The 17,826-nt window shown below is 61.4% G+C and overlaps 1 protein-coding gene across 1 annotated transcript in view; it reads left to right on the top strand.

The window, feature by feature from the left end:
- SDK2 (sidekick cell adhesion molecule 2) overlaps positions 1-16,331 on the top strand; it is a 46,671-nt gene extending 30,340 nt beyond the window's left edge. Inside the window, exons 7-45 of the mRNA XM_071573777.1 lie at positions 51-241; positions 402-485; positions 555-749; positions 961-1,077; positions 1,169-1,336; positions 1,539-1,641; positions 1,876-2,052; positions 2,132-2,268; positions 2,444-2,591; positions 2,661-2,801; positions 2,884-3,065; positions 3,338-3,453; positions 4,145-4,340; positions 4,536-4,634; positions 4,797-4,988; positions 5,078-5,199; positions 5,278-5,387; positions 5,580-5,730; positions 5,835-6,072; positions 6,152-6,267; positions 6,458-6,647; positions 6,838-6,936; positions 7,238-7,432; positions 7,512-7,713; positions 7,878-7,981; positions 8,113-8,183; positions 8,333-8,468; positions 9,131-9,187; positions 9,437-9,538; positions 9,681-9,796; positions 10,446-10,632; positions 11,031-11,168; positions 11,248-11,409; positions 11,520-11,645; positions 11,954-12,118; positions 12,418-12,558; positions 13,156-13,294; positions 13,548-13,674; positions 14,998-16,331. Coding sequence (XP_071429878.1) covers positions 51-241; positions 402-485; positions 555-749; positions 961-1,077; positions 1,169-1,336; positions 1,539-1,641; positions 1,876-2,052; positions 2,132-2,268; positions 2,444-2,591; positions 2,661-2,801; positions 2,884-3,065; positions 3,338-3,453; positions 4,145-4,340; positions 4,536-4,634; positions 4,797-4,988; positions 5,078-5,199; positions 5,278-5,387; positions 5,580-5,730; positions 5,835-6,072; positions 6,152-6,267; positions 6,458-6,647; positions 6,838-6,936; positions 7,238-7,432; positions 7,512-7,713; positions 7,878-7,981; positions 8,113-8,183; positions 8,333-8,468; positions 9,131-9,187; positions 9,437-9,538; positions 9,681-9,796; positions 10,446-10,632; positions 11,031-11,168; positions 11,248-11,409; positions 11,520-11,645; positions 11,954-12,118; positions 12,418-12,558; positions 13,156-13,294; positions 13,548-13,674; positions 14,998-15,354 — 5,797 coding nt within the window. The 3' untranslated portion in view covers positions 15,355-16,331. The remainder of the gene's footprint in view (positions 1-50; positions 242-401; positions 486-554; positions 750-960; positions 1,078-1,168; positions 1,337-1,538; positions 1,642-1,875; positions 2,053-2,131; positions 2,269-2,443; positions 2,592-2,660; positions 2,802-2,883; positions 3,066-3,337; positions 3,454-4,144; positions 4,341-4,535; positions 4,635-4,796; positions 4,989-5,077; positions 5,200-5,277; positions 5,388-5,579; positions 5,731-5,834; positions 6,073-6,151; positions 6,268-6,457; positions 6,648-6,837; positions 6,937-7,237; positions 7,433-7,511; positions 7,714-7,877; positions 7,982-8,112; positions 8,184-8,332; positions 8,469-9,130; positions 9,188-9,436; positions 9,539-9,680; positions 9,797-10,445; positions 10,633-11,030; positions 11,169-11,247; positions 11,410-11,519; positions 11,646-11,953; positions 12,119-12,417; positions 12,559-13,155; positions 13,295-13,547; positions 13,675-14,997) is intronic.
- The last annotated feature ends 1,495 nt before the right edge of the window (positions 16,332-17,826 follow it).

The following is a 17,826-nucleotide window of genomic DNA, read 5'->3' as shown; positions in this document are numbered from 1 at the left end:
TGGCTCGATGGAGGCTGGAGCTGATTCTTGACACTCTCCTGGTCCCCCAGGCCACTGATCAAGCTGCACATCATCTGGAAGAAGGATGGGGTGCCCGTCTCCAGCGGGATCAGTGACTACAGCCGCCGGCTCACCATCCTGCACCCGACGCTGAGCGACAGTGGCTACTACGCGTGCGAGGCTGTGCTGCGCAGCAGCAGCGTCCCCCCCGTGTCTGCTGGGGCCTTCCTGTCCGTCCTGGGTGAGCTTCTGCCCCTGGGCAGCCTGTGCCACATGGGCAATGAACTGGGGCAGTCTTAGCCCCTGGGGCTGAGATAGGTAGGAACAGGTGGGTCACTGGGGTGGTCCCAGGATCTTGGTTCTACCCCAGCCCCCTGCCCATCGCCATGTTCCCTTGGCAGAGCCCCCACAGTTCATCAAGGAGCCAGAGAGACACATCACAGCCGAGATGGAGAAGGTGGTGGCCATCCCCTGCCAAGCCAAAGGTGAGCTGCTCCCCAGCCCCTTCCCCACACTGCTGTGACACTGTGCCTGATGTGGCTCTACCCTGGCAGGTGTCCCCCCTCCTGAGATGGCCTGGTACAAGGACGCTGCCCTCATTCACCTGGAGAAGCTGTCCCGCTTCCAGCTGCTGGAGGATGGCAGCCTGCAGATCAGTGGGCTGGTTCCCGATGACACCGGCATGTTCCAGTGCTTCGCCCGCAATGCGGCTGGCGAGGTGCAGACCACCACGTACCTGGCTGTGACCAGTAGGTGCCAGCCCCCCTCAGCCTCCAGTCAGGGGTGCCCTGCCTTGGTTGTGGGTGGATGTGCCTGGGATGCCCTGGTTGATGCTCATGGATCCCAGGAAACTCCTGTGTGTGTGGCATCCCTTCCTCACAATGCTCCTGGAGCGGATCGGCTCCAGGCTGGGCATGGGGAAGGGCTTCAGGGGGCGCTGTGCATCTCTGTGCCCCACAGGCATCGCCCCCAACATCACCCGGGGTCCCCAGGACAGCACAGTGATTGATGGCATGTCTGTCATCCTCAACTGCGAGACCTCGGGGGCTCCACGCCCAGCCATCACCTGGCAGAAAGGTAAAAGGGGCTGGGGGCAACCACTGCTGGGCTCCCTGACCACCAGGCTTGGCCAGTGGCCATGGGACTGACAGGGCCCCCGTGTCCCCAGGGGAGCGGGTCCTGGCCAGCGGCTCGGTGCAGCTGCCACGTTTCACACTGCTGGAGTCGGGCAGCCTCCTCGTGAGCCCTGCGCACCTGCCCGACGCCGGCACCTACACCTGCCTGGCCACCAATTCCCGTGGTGTGGACGAGGCGTCTGCAGACCTGGTGGTCTGGGGTAAGGAACTCACCGGAGTGCCCATGTCACCCGCGCTGTGGCAGCTGGGATGGACCCTGCCTGGCTCCACAGGCAGGATGGAGCTCTGTGTGTGTGCCAAGGAAGGGTGCTGGTTTTTGTGGGTGCACATGGGGCTGTACCTGCCAGTGCCACCCCTGCAGCCCTCTGGGCAGTGCCAGTGGCTCATTCTGTCCTCCTGCAGCGAGGACACGTATCACTGACCCACCGCAGGACCAGAGTGTCATCAAGGGAACCAAGGCTGTCATGAGCTGTGGGGTCACCCACGACCCCAGCGTGGACGTCAGGTGAGTGTGACAGGGCTGGGAGGGTTGGAGGGTCCAGGCACGCCCAGGCTGCCAACCTGGCTGCCATTACCACTCTCTGTGTGCCAGGGGAGGGAGATGGGGGTCCTCCATCCCAGCCCTGTGCTGGCGGTCCTGCAGTGCCACCTGGTGCCCTGCAGACGGGGAGCTCCTGGCCCCCTCTCCTTGTTGGAGGGGCTGCAGGGCACAAACACACCTGGTTCCCCCCTGGCACAGGTACGTCTGGGAGAAGGACGGGGCACCCCTGGGGCCCGAGAGTGGCCCGCGGGTGCGCCTGGACGAGGTGGGCACCCTCCACATCTCCCAGACCTGGTCAGGTGACATTGGCACCTACACCTGCAAGGTGATCTCGGCCGGGGGCAATGACTCGCGCAGCGCCCACCTCCGTGTCCGGTGAGATGCCCCTCATTCCTGCCAGCACCCCACGCCCGAGGCTGTGCCCCCTCTCTCCCTCCCTAACCCCCCTGTCCAGGCAGCTCCCCCACGCCCCTGAGAGCCCTGTGGCTGCCCTGAGCCCCCAGGAGAAACGGGCCATCAACCTCACCTGGGCCAAACCCTTCGATGGCAACAGCCCCCTGCTCCGCTACATCGTGGAGGTCTCCGAGAACAGTAAGGGGCTGCTCCCAACCCCCAGCATTGCTGGCACTGGGAAAAGCCTGCAGCATCACCCCAATGCAGGACATGCTCTGGGGAGCTTGGGGACCCCTGGACTCATTAGCTGGGCAGGGGACCCCAGCATCCTGCAGGTCAGATCCCCCACTCTGCTGCCCCTGTCCCCCCGCAGATGCTCCCTGGACTGTGCTGCTGGCCAGTGTGGACCCTGAGGTGACATCAGTGACAGTGCGGGGCTTAGTCCCTGCTCGCTCCTACCAGTTCCGCCTCTGCGCCGTGAACGACGTGGGCAGGGGGCAGTTCAGCAAGGACACAGAGAGGTGAGGCATGGCTGGGGGCACCAGCAGGGTTGACAGTCCTTGGGTGCTCATCCCACCTCATCCCTGCAGGGTGTCCCTACCCGAGGAGCCTCCCTCTGCACCCCCTCAGAACGTCATCGCCAGTGGCCGCACCAACCAGTCCATCATGATCCAGTGGCAGCCGCCCCCTGAGAGCCACCAGAATGGTGTCCTCAAGGGCTACATCATCCGGTAGACGATGGGGGGATGTCCAGGGGTCCCACTCCTAGTGTTGGTGGAGATGCTGGCAGCTCTGATGGCACCTGGTCACCAGGTACTGCCTGGCCGGGCTGCCCGTGGGGTACCAGTTCAAGAACATCACCAATGCTGAGGTCAACAACCTGCTCCTGGAGGACCTCATCATCTGGACCAACTACGAGATTGAGGTGGCTGCGTATAACAGTGCTGGCCTGGGGGTCTACAGCATGAAGGTGACCGAGTGGACCTTGCAGGGAGGTAGGCAGGGCAGGCAGGGGTGGGCAGGGGCAGACAGGGGCTTTGTGGGTGCCCTGATAGCAAAAGGTTGTGCCAATTGGGGTGATGGAATTGGGTGGCAGGATGATGGATGTGAGTGTCCCAGGGAGACTGCAATGTGCTGGGGAGGGATGACCAGGGGCTGCAGAGCCCAGCCAGGGGCATCACCCTGGCATCCTGGGGGGCTGGCACCCAGCTGATGGAGGGGATCTCGTTGAGCTGGAGCTGCTGTGAGCTGTCCCTTCATCCCACAGTTCCTACGGTGCCCCCGGGGAATGTGCAGGCAGAGGCCACCAACTCCACCACCATCCGCTTCACCTGGAACCCCCCCAGCCCCCAGTTCATCAACGGCATCAACCAGGGGTACAAGGTGAGGGGCAATTTCCATGGGTCCCCCAAAAATGGGGCAGCTGGGAGGGGAAAACTCCTTGGTCAACTTTCACAAACTGTCTCAGCAACTCCTTGCCAAAATCCTGGTTTTTAATTGGATCTGTCCTGACTGTTAAAATAATATTTACTGTTATTTAACACTTGCATGGGCTTGGAGTCTCCCATGCTCTGTAATTAATTCCAAATTGCAATTAATTCAAATTTACATTAATGAAATTGAATTAAAACATTAAACTTGTGTCTTAATCCACTCCAAGAAGTTCGGGAATTTAATTGCCGCTGGATGAGATAACCAGCGTGAGTAGGATATTTAACATTCTTATTAAATGCCACTTAGTATTTTTGATTAGTATTTTTAGGGACTAATTAGTGTTTAATTAAGTTGCTACAGGCTATCTCGCACAATACCAATTAAATGCCCAAACATCCCTCCTGGATGCAGGCGGGTGGGTGATCCCGTGCCGTTATCGATGGAGTTAATCGCAGCGCACACTCCGTGAACACGCGCTGGCAGAGGCATCAAGTGCTCCCCGCACCGTTAATTGATATTTAATCAACTCTGAATTAATAAGAGGAGGCCGGGGGTGCCCAGAGGATGGTGTTTGTGGTACAGATGTGCGTGGAGAGAACGTGGCAAGCGGCATCCTCATGCCAGCACCTTCCTCCCGCAGCTCATCGCGTGGGAACCGGAGCACGAGGAGGAGGCGACGGTGGTGACGGTGCGGCCCAACTTCCAGGACAGCGTCCACGTGGGATACGTGGCAGGGCTGCGGAAATTCGCCGAGTACTTCACCTCGGTGCTGTGCTTCACCACGCCGGGGGACGGCCCGCGCAGCCCCCCGCAGCTGGTGCGCACCCACGAGGACGGTACGGGGAGGCTTTGCGTTCCCACGGGACGGACCCTGCCCCACCCTCTGGCTGCTCCTGGGGAGGGGGAGCAGCCCCCAGTGGGCTGCTTGTTCCCACTGCCGAGCCCCGGCAAGCCCCTTCCAAGGGGAGCCCCCTCCACGCTTGCTCCTTGAGTGGGTGCTATGGGTGCTGAGTTGGGGTGTCTTTGGGCAGTGCCTGGCCCCGTGGGACACCTCAGCTTCAGTGACATCTTGGATACATCCCTGAAGGTCAGCTGGCAGGAACCGCTAGAGAAGAATGGAATCCTGACAGGTAAGAAAGCACTGGCAGGTACTGCCTCCTGCACCTGTAGCATCTCCCCCTGTTCCCATTCCCACCCCACAGCATCTCCCACCTGTCCTCTGTCCATCCCTGGCCCTGCTCAGCCCCTTGGGGTGGGCAATACAGGGAGCCAACACAGAGGGTGCATTCCAGGCTACCGGATCTCATGGGAGGAGTACAACCGCACCAACACACGGGTGACCCACTATCTGCCCAACGTGACCCTGGACTACCGCGTCACTGGTCTCACTGCCCTCACCACCTACACCATCGAGGTGGCCGCCATGACCTCCAAGGGTCAGGGCCAGGTCTCCTCCTCCACCATTTCCTCGGGGGTTCCTCCAGGTGAGATCAGCACTGTGGGGATGCCCGGGGGCTGCAGGCAGTGCTGGGGGTGAGTGGCTGGTGCCACCCATCCTGCCCTGTCCCTACAGAGCTTCCTGGTGCCCCCACCAACCTGGGCATCTCCAACATCGGGCCCCGCTCTGTCACTATCCAGTTTCGCCCAGGCTATGATGGCAAAACCTCCATCTCCCGCTGGCAGGTGGAGGCACAGGTACAGGGTGGCTCAGGAAGGAGGGAGTGAGGGCATGTTGGGGAGCAGCTCACCCCGCACCTCACTCTCATCCCACAGGTGGGTCAGAATGGTGAGGCTGAAGAATGGGGGCTTGTCCATCAGTTGGCCAACGAGCCCGACACCCGTTCCATGGAGGTGCCCAACCTGAAGCCCTACACCTACTACAGGTGAGTAACCAGGGTGATGTTGTGGTGTCATCCCTGGGGGAACAGAACCCTCTAAGCCCCTGCTGTGACCCACCTCATGTCTTCTCTAAGGGACCAGAGCCCTCTTATTCCCCACTATAACCCCACATTAGTGACCTCCCTAAGGTCTCAGAGCTGTCTTGTCCCACACCATGACCCCCTCTCCTCTCTCAGTTTCCGCATGCGGCAGGTGAACATTGTGGGCACCAGCCCCCCCAGCCTGCCCTCACGGAGGATCCAGACCCTCCAAGCCCCGCCAGACATGGCACCTGCCAATGTCACCCTGAGGACGGCCAGTGAGACCAGTCTGTGGCTGCGCTGGATGGTGAGTGGGATCTGTGCCTGTGGGCATGAGCTCATGGGACCTGAAGGGAGATTGAGCAGGGGTGGCTGTGGGACATCAGGAGTGATGGTGTGTGTCTCTGCCAGCCCCTCCTGGAGCAGGAGTACAACGGGAACCCCGACTCTGTGGGGTACAAGATCCGGTACGCACGTGTGGACGGGCGGGGGCAGCCGGCGGTGCACGTGATCCGTGACCGCGTGGAGCGGGAATTCACCATCGAGGACCTGGAGGAGTGGACTGAGTACCGGGTGCAGGTCCAAGCCTTCAATGCCATCGGATCGGGGCCCTGGAGCCGCCCAGTGCTGGGGCGCACCCGGGAGTCAGGTACCTCTGCCTGCTCCATGGCATTGGGCACCCACCCTGGCTGATTCAGCCACTGACTCTCACTGTCACCCCCCTCCAGTGCCCTCCTCTGGCCCCAGCAATGTGTCAGCAGTGGCCACCTCCTCCAGCAGCTTAATGGTCCGATGGAGTGACATTCCTGAGGCTGACTGCAATGGCCTCATCCTGGGCTACAAGGTGAGCTCCTGCTTGTAGATCTGTCCATACCCTGCCTGTGCCCTGCAGCCTCATCCACAACCTTGGGAAGCACAGCTTTCCCTGGGGGAATCGCCCTGCAGTCTGCCAGGTCCCCAACTGTGCCACCCCCAAGAGTTGGTGCCCATTGATGCCAGTCTTGCCCAGCTGTGTCACACAGGGTCTGTTGCAGGTGATGTACAAGGAGAAGGGCTCGGAGGCACGTGCCCAGTTCTGGCTGGCAGAGGGCAATTCCTCCCGCAGTGCCCAGCTGACCGGGCTGGGCAAGTACACGCTGTATGAGATCCGTGTGCTGGCCTTCACCAGGATCGGCGATGGCACACCCAGCCGGCCCCCCGTCCTCGAGCGGACCCTGGATGACGGTGGGTGACAGCACCTGGATGGCCTCGGGGGTCCCTGGGTGCTTAAATTCATCCCATCCCATATCTGTACCTTGGGGCGATCCCTCTCCCCCTGACCAGGACGCCCAGGGGTCCCATTCTCAGGAGATGAGATCTGGCACTTTGCCCCCACTCATGTGCTCCCTGATGAACCCCGTCTCTGCCCCTCCAGTGCCCGGGCCCCCCGTGGGGATCCTCTTCCCTGAAGTGAGGACCACCTTGGTGCGGCTCGTCTGGCAGCCACCTGCGGCACCCAATGGTGTCATCCTGGGTAGGTGGGGAGCCATCCCAGTTGTGCTGTGCTGAGATGCTCTGCAGAGGGGTTCAGAGGTCCTGTGGGAGCAGGGATTGACATGGGGAGCAGAGACCGGCTCCTTGGGATCCCCTGGGCATCTCAGAGCCCTCAGGGCTGGAGTTCCCCAGCTGGATGCTGGTCCCTGGGTGGGTGTGAGGGAGCCAAACCCCCAGTGCTGTCCCCATGTGGGGGTTGGGATGGGGGGAGCGGCACACATAGAGGTGGCCCAGGCTGGTGTTCCCTCCCCAGTCCCACTGTTCCTCTCCCTTCCCCTCAGCCTACCAGGTCACGCACCGGCTCAACACCACGGCGGTGGGCGCGGCGGCTGTGGAGGTGCTGGAGCCCAATGCCTGGCAGTTCACGGCCACCGGCCTCACCCCCGAGGCCACGTACCTGTTCCGTGTCGCGGCACAGACCCGCAAGGGCTGGGGCGAGGCGGCCGAGGCGCTGGTGGTCACCACTGAGAAGAGAGGTAACACTGGGGGCAGAGGGTGGTGGCGCAGGGGGCTGTGTGTGCCCACGCAGTGCTCCCAGCCCCCTGCCTCCCCCAGCCCGCCCGCAGCCCCCCGGAAAGCCGCTGGCGCAGCAGGAGGAGGTGCGGGCACGCAGTGTGCTGCTGTCCTGGGAGCCGGGCAGCGACGGGCTCTCCCCCGTGCGCTACTACACCGTGCAGAGCCGGGAGCTGCCCGATGGAGAGTGGGCACTGCACTCCACTGCCATCAGCCACAACGCCACCGCTTTTGTCGTGGACAGGTGAGGGGAGATGATGGGAGATGCTTTGGGGAGTTTGCCTGTTCCTTGGATTTCCCCATCCAATCAGAAGTGGGTGTACAAGTCTGGGAAACACTGACCTTGTGGGGTGGCTCAGGGGGTCACCTGCTGGTTTCACTGTCTCCATCCCATTCCACTCTCCCCAGGCTGAAGCCCTTCACCTCCTACAAGTTCCGTGTGAAGGCGACAAATGACATTGGGGACAGCGAGTACAGTGAGGAGTCAGAGTCGCTCACCACCCTGCAGGCGGGTCAGCACAGGCTGCACCTCCTGGGGCAGGGAGAGGGGGTGCCCCACTGCCCAGGGAATTCCTCCTGTGCCCAGGGCACCCCTCTTGCCTCGGGCATCTCTGGAGCCTCACCACTCTCTTCTGCCCCACAGCCCCCGAGGAAGCTCCCACCATCCTCTCCATCACCCCGCACACCACCACGTCGGTGCTCATCCGCTGGCAGGTACTGTCCCCTCTGCCTTGTGGGGTGTCACAGGATTGGCCACCTGGCCCCGTGGGAGGTGGCACCGAGGTGTTCTGGGGACAGTCACCTGAGGATGTTCAGGAGCCCTGGATCAGATCAGCCCCTCACTGTCCTCCCTTCTCTTGCAGCCCCCAGCTGAGGACAAGATCAACGGGATCCTGCTGGGATTCCGACTGCGGTACCGGGAGCTGGTGTATGACAGCCTGCGCAGCTTCACCCTGCGCAGCATCAGCAACCCTGGTGCCACATGGGCCGAGCTCACCCGTGAGTGCTCACAGCCCTGCCACACCTGGGGAAGGGGGGCTGGGGTCACCCAGGGCTTGGAAGGTGAGGGATGGGGCAGTGCAGCATCCTGTGCACCACAGTATCTCTCCTGGGCGTCAGGGTCAGGCTGTGCCCTGTGCAGCTGTCACTGGGCCCCTGGTGCCACCAGCCCCGTGGTCTCTAACACGTGTGAGTTGTCACTGGCTCTGCCCTGCTGTGTGCAGCCCCCATGTCCCTGGAGTGCAGGTGTCTGCACCTAACATGGGTGTCTGTGTGTTGTCCTGCTGTGTGTCTGGGTGTGCCACTGCCCTCAGCCCCCACAGGGAACAGCCTCATATCTGCTCTGGGGGCAGCAGGGATGTGAATGACAAGGACAGTGCCTGTGACAGGACCTTGCCCTGTCTCACTTGTTTAGACCTCCATGGGGACCCCAATGCCAGACCCAGCTTTTGCCACTCACCAATGGGGCGGGAGGATGGAAAGGCTTCTCATTGCTGTGACAGCCCTGTTGGCACCCAGGGATGACAGGGCCTTGCAGAGGATCCCTGGTCCACCCTGGGGTGGGTTGCAATGCTGGGGTGGGCGCTGGGAGATGGGAACCCACCCATGCCGTGCCACATGTGGGACTAACCCTAACCTGCTCTCCTGCCCATGCTGCCCAGCTGTCTACGCCGTGCACAACCTCAGCGAGGTGTCCCTCACCCAGTACGAGCTGGACAGTAAGTCACCGCTCCCCTGTGTCCCCCATGTCCTCCACTGCCACCCCTGCGTGTCCCTCCCCTCTGCCTGCCTTGTGCTGTGGGCTGAACTGGGGTGCCCAGTGACTCCTCTGCCTGTCTGTGCCAGTTGGTCCTTGGGGACACCCCCACCTTCCTAATTAAAGGGATCTGCTGGGTCCCCTGGGGATAGCAGGACCCCCCCACCACCACAGGGAGGGCCCTGCTCACCCATTCCCCCCTTCCTCACAGACCTGAGCAAGCACCGGCGCTACGAGATCCGCATGAGTGTGTACAATGCCGTGGGTGAGGGGCCCCCCAGCCCCCCCCAGGAGGTGTTCGTGGGGGAAGCGGGTGAGTCCTTGTGGGGGTGCCTATGGCTGGAGGCTGTGGGGAAGGGGCATCACCCAGGCAAGGCACTGCATCCGCCACATCAGTGCTGGGGTTCCCCTCCCTGTCCTGGCTGGTTAGTGACACGTGCCCTCCCTTGGCACAGTGCCCACCGGAGCGCCACAGAACGTGGCTGTGCAGGCAGCCACGGCCACCCAGCTGGATGTCACCTGGGAACCACCACCCATTGAGAGCCAGAATGGGGACATACAGGGCTACAAGGTACCTCCTGGCACCTGAGAGGGACTCGGGGACACGGGGGGCTCTGGGGAGGTGCTGTCTTTCTGGTAGGCACAGGGTGGCCTGGGAGATGATGTGCATGCCTCTGGGGAAGGGATCCTGGGAATATAGTGGAGGATACGGGATATCCCAACGGGATCGGGAGTGTTCCATCCCGGTGCTGAGCGGCGGCGGGGCAGCAGGTGGCGCCGTCGGCCCTGGGATGCGATCGGGATACGGCGGGATACAGCCGGGATGAGTCGGGATGCAGCAGGAGTGATGCCGGGGTGAAGCACCGGGATGCAGCCAGGAGACCCAGCCCCATGCTCTAGACACCTCCATCATAATTCCTCCTGCTTATCCTCATCCCTCAGGAATCAGGCATGGCTTGAAGGGGCTCTCAGGACACTTGAGTGACTGAGCCTGAGTCAGCCATGCACGGGGCTGTGTCTGATGCCCAGCACAGCCTGGAGTCTTCCTGGAGGAGAAGCCATTCCTTTCCCTCCAGCACACTCGGAGCCCCAGCTATGCTGGAACAGGGGCTTGGTAGCCTGGGCAGGGCTGTGTGGGGTGTTTGGACACAACAAAATGCTCAGGGAAGGCAGATGGTTTGAATCCCTGCATCAGGTCTCCATGCCCTCTCCTCCTGCAGATCCACTTCTGGGAGGCACAGCGCCAGAACGAGAGCGCGCGGGTGAAGACCCTTTTCCTGCCCGAGAATGGGGTGAAGCTGAAGAACCTGACAGGGTACACCTCGTACTGGGTCAGCGTTGCCGCCTTCAATGCTGCAGGAGATGGGCCCCGCAGCCCCCCCGTGAAGGCACGGACACAGCAGGCAGGTGGGGCACGTGGCACAGCCCCCCAGCACCCTCCTGCCTCTGTGGGGTGGTGTCTCCATGGGTCTGGCATCACAGATTCCCCTTCATCCCAGCTGCACCCCAGCTCCTGCAATCCTGAGCAGACCAGCCCTGGGCTCACACTGGAGGATTTGTGGGTTGGGGTCTGTGGAGATGAAGGTTCAAGCTGAGTTTTGAGAAGAATGAAGGTCTAGGGAAGAGAGATAAGGAGATTCATACCCCCATGGAAATGGCAGGATCTTTGCTGCAAAGGGGATTGAGGGACAGAGAGGTGTGAGTTGATCCCCACTATTAGGGCAGAGGCAGGGAGAGGGACTGGCTTGTGCTGGGGTTGTCCCCTGGGAGCACTGAGCTGGCCCTGCCACCCTGCCCCCTCACAGCCCCCAGCGCCCCCGGGTCCATCCGGTTCAGCGAGTTGACCACCACGTCGGTGAATGTGTCCTGGGAGCCACCACCGCTGCCCAACGGCATCCTCGAGGGCTACAGGCTGGTCTATGAGCCCTGCACGCCCGTGGATGGTGAGGGCATGGCTGGGGTGTGCTCTGGGGGGAGCTGGAAGGGCTCTGGGGTGACCTAGCTCAGCCTCTGTCCCCGCAGGCGTCAGCAAGATCGTGACAGTGGATGTGAAGGGGAACAGCCCACTGTGGATGAAGGTGAAGGACCTGGCTGAGGGTGTCACGTACCGGTTCCGAATACGGGCCAAAACCTTTGCCTATGGGCCGGATGTTGAGGCAAACATCACCACGGGGCCTGGGGAAGGTACAGGGGACATGTGGGGGATGTGCTGGGGTCAGGGGGAGGTGTGGTGGGGACTGGCATGGCCGTGTGCCTGTTTGTACCCCCATCTCAGCTCTGCTCTGGGTCACCAGGTGCCCCTGGCCCCCCCGGCGAGCCCTTCATCTCCCGCTATGGCTCAGCCATCACCATCCACTGGTCGAGCGGTGACCCCGGCCAAGGGCCCATCACCAGATACGTCATCGAAGCCCGTCCCTCAGGTACTGAGCTCTCTCTGCTTTCCATCCCCACCTCGATACCAGACGTGCCCTGGGGTCAGGAGAGAGGGAAACCGAGGCATGGAGTGCTGACCTGTCCCAGGCCACCAGACAGGCTGGGCTGGGGATTAGGACACGGTGTCTGGGGTGTTGGCCATGTGCTGATCCATGAGGAAAACACTGAGGAGCAGGGCTGATGGAAGGGGCAGCACTCAGAGACCACACAGTCCTGGATGGAGGGACAATAGCCCCTCACCCTGGAGTGTCCTGCAGAACCAGCCCTTCCCTCCCAGCCCCTTTCTCTGTTCCAGATGAGGGGCTCTGGGACATCCTCATCAAAGACATCCCCAAGGAAGTGACCTCCTACACTTTCAGCATGGACATCCTCAAGCAGGGGGTCAGCTACGACTTCCGTGTCATCGCTGTGAATGACTATGGCTACGGGACCCCCAGCACTCCTTCCCCCTCTGTGTCAGGTGGGCAACATGTGGGAGTCCTGGGGGGATGCTGCCCCCCCTTGTACCAGAGGGAGAGCCCTGGCGTTGCTCTATTCTCATGGCTGTCACTGAAACCCATCCCCTGGCTTCTAGAGCCCCAAATTCCACTGTCAGCCCTTCCCTTCCAAAGCTCCCAGTTATCCAGTTAACCCCCTGTCATGTGGATCCAGGTTTTATAAAATTCCCCAAGTGACCCTGTGCCCTGCAGCAGGGTTTCCACATCCAAACTGGTTGCCCCCTATGCCTGTCCCCCTCTGACCCTCTCTGCTGTGCCCCAGCCCAGAAAAGCAACCCATTCTATGAGGAGTGGTGGTTCCTGGTGGTCATCGCCCTCGTGGGGCTCATCTTCATCCTCCTCCTTGTCTTCGTGCTCATCATCCGTGGGCAGAGCAAGAAGTACTCCAAGAAGTCAGACTCAGGTGAGTGTGGGAGTGAGATGGGTGCCAGCCCTGATCCTGTGGGAGCCTCCTGGGGTCTCTCTGTCTGCCTTTGGGGTCTGAGTGGAGTGGTGGGAGCCTCCCTTCCTGACTGCCTTGGGAACAGCTCCTCCAGAGACCCAGTGACACATGATAAGGATGCTGTGGCCTTCCCAGAGCGCACTGGGAGCTAGAGATTAAATAACTGACTTGTCCCACAGTCAGCTGCAGAGGCAGCGCAGCCCGGGGGCTCATAGAGGTCACTGGGATTAGCCAAACACAACTCTGTTTTCTTAGCTCTGTCAAGGGCTCAAATTGTGGGGAAAATCCAGACCTCCTCTTTAAGCAAACAGCCTCGGAGCTGGGAGTTGGGGCAGCTCAGCAGTCTGAGCCAGGGCGGGCAGGCTGGGCACAGCTGGTGGCACTGGGCACAGGACTGGCACCTCCTGGCTGTCCCCAGGCTGTGGTCACTCTGGAGCCAGCACAATTCCTTCTGGACCATTCTCCAGCCTCCCAGTGCAGGGTGCAGACCCTCCAGTGCTGTGCTGTGCTGTGCTGCCTGGGGAGGGTCTGGGGGAGGCTGAGCATCCCATCCCACAGGGAACAACTCCAAGGCAACTGCCCTGAGCCATGGGGAGATGGTGAGCCTGGATGAGGGCAGCTTCCCCGCCCTGGAGCTCAACAACCGGCGCCTCTCCGTCAAGAACTCCTTCTGCCGGAAGAACGGCATCTACACCCGGTAGGGACCCCCCACCACAGCCCCCTCCCCGCATGGGGAGTGTTTCAGTCACTGTGTCCATCCCTGCTCCACTGTGGGATGGGTGTGGGGCTGGTGACCCTGTTCAGCCCCCTGAAAAGCTGGGACTCCCTGAGACCCCAAGGATCATGGGATTGGGATTTTCGGGTTTTTTTGGGATTGGCATGGCTGAGAAGTGGTCCCTGAACCTGCTTCAGGGGAGGGGACACACTCTGATCACCTGCCTGTCCCCGAGGTCCCCACCACGGCCCAGCCCCGGCAGCCTCCATTACTCGGACGAGGACGTGACCAAGTACAACGATCTGATCCCTGCCGAGAGCAGCAGCCTCACGGAGAAGCCCTCCGAGGTCTCCGACTCCCAGGTGACCATCCAGGGCTGCACGTGGGGACAGGGACCTGGGACAGGCTGGAGGGTGCTGGGAGCCCTCCCTGAGCCTCAGCCCTGCTCTCTGCTTGCCATGAGGCACATTAGAGAATAGCAATGCTGCTCCTGCCCCATCCTGCTTTTGAGGCAGCAGCATCCCTATGGCTTCATGGCACAGAGCCAGAGCAGAGCTGGCACAGCCCCTGGCCCGTGTGCTGGGGATGTGACACTGTGGGGGGCTCATGGGGCTGCTGGGGACAAGGGATGGGGGAGAGGAGGTCAGCGGGGTTGGGGACTGTCCCGCTGCCCGGTCGCTGGTGGCAACGTCCACAGCTCTGCCAACTCCACAAAATGCCACCTTTGTCTTGTCCCGGAGCAACGGGCAGCTGTGGCTGGGCAGGAGCATGGCCACGGGAGCTCCCCGAGCAGGCAGCCTCAGGGAGGCCATGGGGGGATCACCCCAGGATGGATCCTGGGTGGCACCTGAGAAGGCAGGTCTGACACCCAGGGAAAAGTCTGGGGGTCCTCAGGGCTGTCCTCGAGCAGGAAAACACTGTCCCCAGGGGCCCCCCCCGTTGCTGCCCGCACCGGCTGTTTCCTTGGCAGATGCCAGCCCTGCTCCCTCTGGGCCGAGGGGGCTCGAGTGGCTTTTGAGGAGCTGTGAAGAGCGGCGGGAGCTGGCGCTGGCGCGGGGCAGTTCCCACCGCCGTCAATGGGCCCTTTGTGCGCCGCCGGAGAAGCTGAATCCAATTACCGGCAGCGCCGACGCAGAGCCCAAAAACACCCTTCCCGCCAGCCCGGGGGCAGCACGGCCTCGGGGAGGGGCCCAGGAACTTTTTGTATAAAGTTTCATTTTGGTTTAGCAAGAGGCAGAGACCCCCCAGTGGTGCTGCAGCCATCCCAGCCTCCAAATACTTTCGGGATGTGCTCGCCAGCATTCCCAAAAGAGCACTGGGAAAGCACCAGGAAAGCACTGGGAATCTCAGAGTCATTTAGGCTGGAAAAGACCTCTGAAATCATCGAGTCCACCCTGTGCCCAATGCCCACCTTGATCCCCAGCCCAGAGCACCAAGTGCCACGTCCAGTTGTTCCATGAACACCTCCAGGGATGGGGACTCCACCACCTCCCTGGGCAGCCCCTTTCAATGCCTGACCAGCCTTTCTGTGAAGAAATTCCTCTTGATATCCAACCCAAACCTCCCCTGGTGCAGCTTGAGGCCATTTCCTCTTGTCCTGTTGCTGGTTGTCTGGGAGAAGAAGCATTTGGGGGCTGGTGGGTGATGCCCTTTCCCCCATCTCACTCCCCCATCCTGTTTTGCAGGGCAGTGACAGTGAATACGAGGTCGACTCTGGGCACCAGAAAGGCCATTCCTTTGTCAACCACTACATCAGCGACCCCACCTACTACAACTCGTGGCGGCGGCAGCAGAAGGGCATCTCCCGGGCACAGGCCTACAGCTACACCGAGAGCGACTCCGGGGAGCCCGACCACGCCGCCCTCTCCAACAGCACCTCCACGCAGCAGGGCAGCCTCTTCCGCCCCAAAGCCAGCAGGACTCCCACTCCCCAGACCCCCAGCAATGCCCCCAGCAGCCAGCCCGGGACCCTGTACCGCCCGCCCAGCAGCCTGGCCCCCGGCTCCAGAGCCCCCATCGCTGGGTTTTCATCCTTCGTTTGATATTTAAACAGAAGCAAAAACCAAACAGGAGAGAAAAAATTAGAAAAAAAAAGAGGAAAAAAAAAAGAGAAGCCTCAAGAAATCAAGAGATAAAAGCAGCGAACGGGAGAAAAGGAGAAGCCGAAGGCCACCAAGGGGAGCAGCCTCGGGCTCTGTGGATGTTCCATGATCTTGGCAGTGCTGGAGCAGGAAGCCAAGTGCTGTCCCCAGGTTGGAGAGCAAACCCAGCTCCCCTCTTTGGCCAAAGCTGCATTACAGACTCCTCAGATGAGGTGGGGCAGGAGGGATCTGGGTGCCCCGGACATTGCCCCTGGCACCCACTGTGGCTGCCCCGGAGCTGCTGCTGGACTTGCCAGGGTCCTGTGTGTACCAGGGACTGGGTGAGCTGCTCCTGCTGTGCCAAACCCCAGCCCTTCCACTTGTGGCTCCCCCAGGACGTGGGGACAAGCAGTGACAGAGAGACCTGGGATTGCAGAGGGAAAAAGGAGCTCTGCTGATCTTCAAACCTCTGAACATGAACCCCCCCTGCTCTGGATCCTCAAAGCCTTTGGGAGAAGGGGGCATCCCCTGTGCTAGGAACACAGGGGACAACTAATTCCTCTCCTCTGTGCCTCACCCAGCACAGCCCTCCAGGAGAACCCAGGACTTAAACCCCAGGAGAGCCCCCCCGGGGTGCATGTGGTGCTCAGTTCCCCCCTGATTTTGCACCCTGGGGACCTGGGGAGGACTCACATGGGGCAATGCAGTGATCATAAACCCCACCCCCTTGGCATTTCTGGTGGTTTGGGGCTTTTTAATGAGGTTTTGTGCAGAGGCCTGAGGGCATTCAGGGGTGGCGATGCCTGGGGGGTCCATGGCCATGGCCATTTTGGGGGTGTCTGCACAGCACAGCCCTCACAGTGCCTATGGGTGAGCCAACACCAGCCCGGCAAGGCTGCGGCGCCGGGGCTGAGCCGAGGGAGATGCCAATAAACAGCCTGAGGATCAGCGTGTCACCTCTATCACCTTGCTATGCCAGACAAAGAGCCAATAGGATGTGCCTTGCTGTGTTAGTGTCAGCCCCATGGTACCAGGGAAGGAGCTGGGCAAAGGGTGCCAGAGATGCTGGGGTAGAGCCAGAATGGTATAAGGAGCTGTGGTGGATGTATCCTGTGTGTTTCCATCCCAGTGGGATCTGTAGCTGCTGGGAAAGGGAGTTGTGGGACTGAGAAGGAGGCCGGTGACCCCACAGCACGGGTGCTTTGGGCACTGTCAGCAGCAGCCCTGGCACTGGGGGTGTCTCTTGGAGTCATACACAGCCACCCTCACCTGTTCTGCTCTTGAGGCCTGGCAGGAATATCTGGGTGAAGCATTCAGATTCCATCACCTGTCACCCACCAGCAGCAAACAGGAGGGCTGGAGCTGAGCTGGGGGGGGCTCAGCTGTGCCAGGCACCGCTCCGTGCCTGGGGGCTACCAGGGCTGTGGGGTCTGCACAGGACCTGGAGCTCAGAGCCCCTGGAAGCCACAAGCTGGGCCCTTCATCCTGGCATGGGCAAGGGGTTGCCAGAGTTGTGCAGGTGCTGCATTTGGGCACCAATCACAGAGCTGCAGCTCCCCCCTGGACTGGGGTGCTGTAGTGGCCTCACTGCTGAGCCACAAGCCACCATCTGGGTACAGGGTGTCCCCAGCCAGCAGAGCAGAGGGCATTGCTGGCAGGTGACTCATCTGACCTACTTGGGAGCTGGTGCCAAAAGCAGTGCAGCACCCAGGGGTGCCTGTCACCTCCCTGGGCAGCTGTGAGAGCCCTGACACCCCACTCGTGGAGAAGACAGTGACACAGGGGCAAAGGGGGATCTGTGGCTGGACAAATCCCACTCTTCATTTGCAGCCCAACTCCAACCCCAGAGATCCCAGCTTGTGCAAGAGGGGCCTTCCTCCCACAGGGAATGGGACATGGAGCCAACAGAGACACGGGGCAGAGCAGGTCTGGGGAGTTGAGCAGCATAGGTGAGTTCCCTGTGAGGGATGCTCCCTGTGTAAGGAATGCTTCTGGAGCAAGGGATGCTCCTTGTGCAAGGGATGTTCCATGTGCAAGGGATACTACCTGTGCAAGGGACACTCCATGTGCAAGAGATTCTCATTTGGTGCTGGCCCTGGGCTGGGAGGTGAAGGCGCTGTCTCGGCTGTGGCTGGAGCACCGGGGCCCTGAGGCAGCCACAGTGGGCAAGGCGGGAGGAGCCCTTTGTGCTCGTGGTTTCCCATGGCTGAGGGATGCAGTGCCCGAGGAAGGGGTAGATTCCCTCGTCCCACTGCGGCGGTGGGTAGGCCCTCTACTCCCCGAAGATGGTCTGGGAGCTGCACAGGGCACAGAGCCTGTTTCGGGCACAGCAGGGATGGCACTGATGGGGGCTCTTACCTGTGCTGCCTCAGTTTGCTCATGGCACAGGTGGAGTGGGACCAACAGGGCTTGCAGGGGAAGGCACTGACCACA

This window comes from Pithys albifrons, chromosome 19 (genome assembly GCF_047495875.1).
Source record: "Pithys albifrons albifrons isolate INPA30051 chromosome 19, PitAlb_v1, whole genome shotgun sequence".
Lineage (NCBI taxonomy): Eukaryota > Metazoa > Chordata > Aves > Passeriformes > Thamnophilidae > Pithys > Pithys albifrons.
This window is presented reverse-complemented; position numbering and strand designations above follow the sequence as displayed.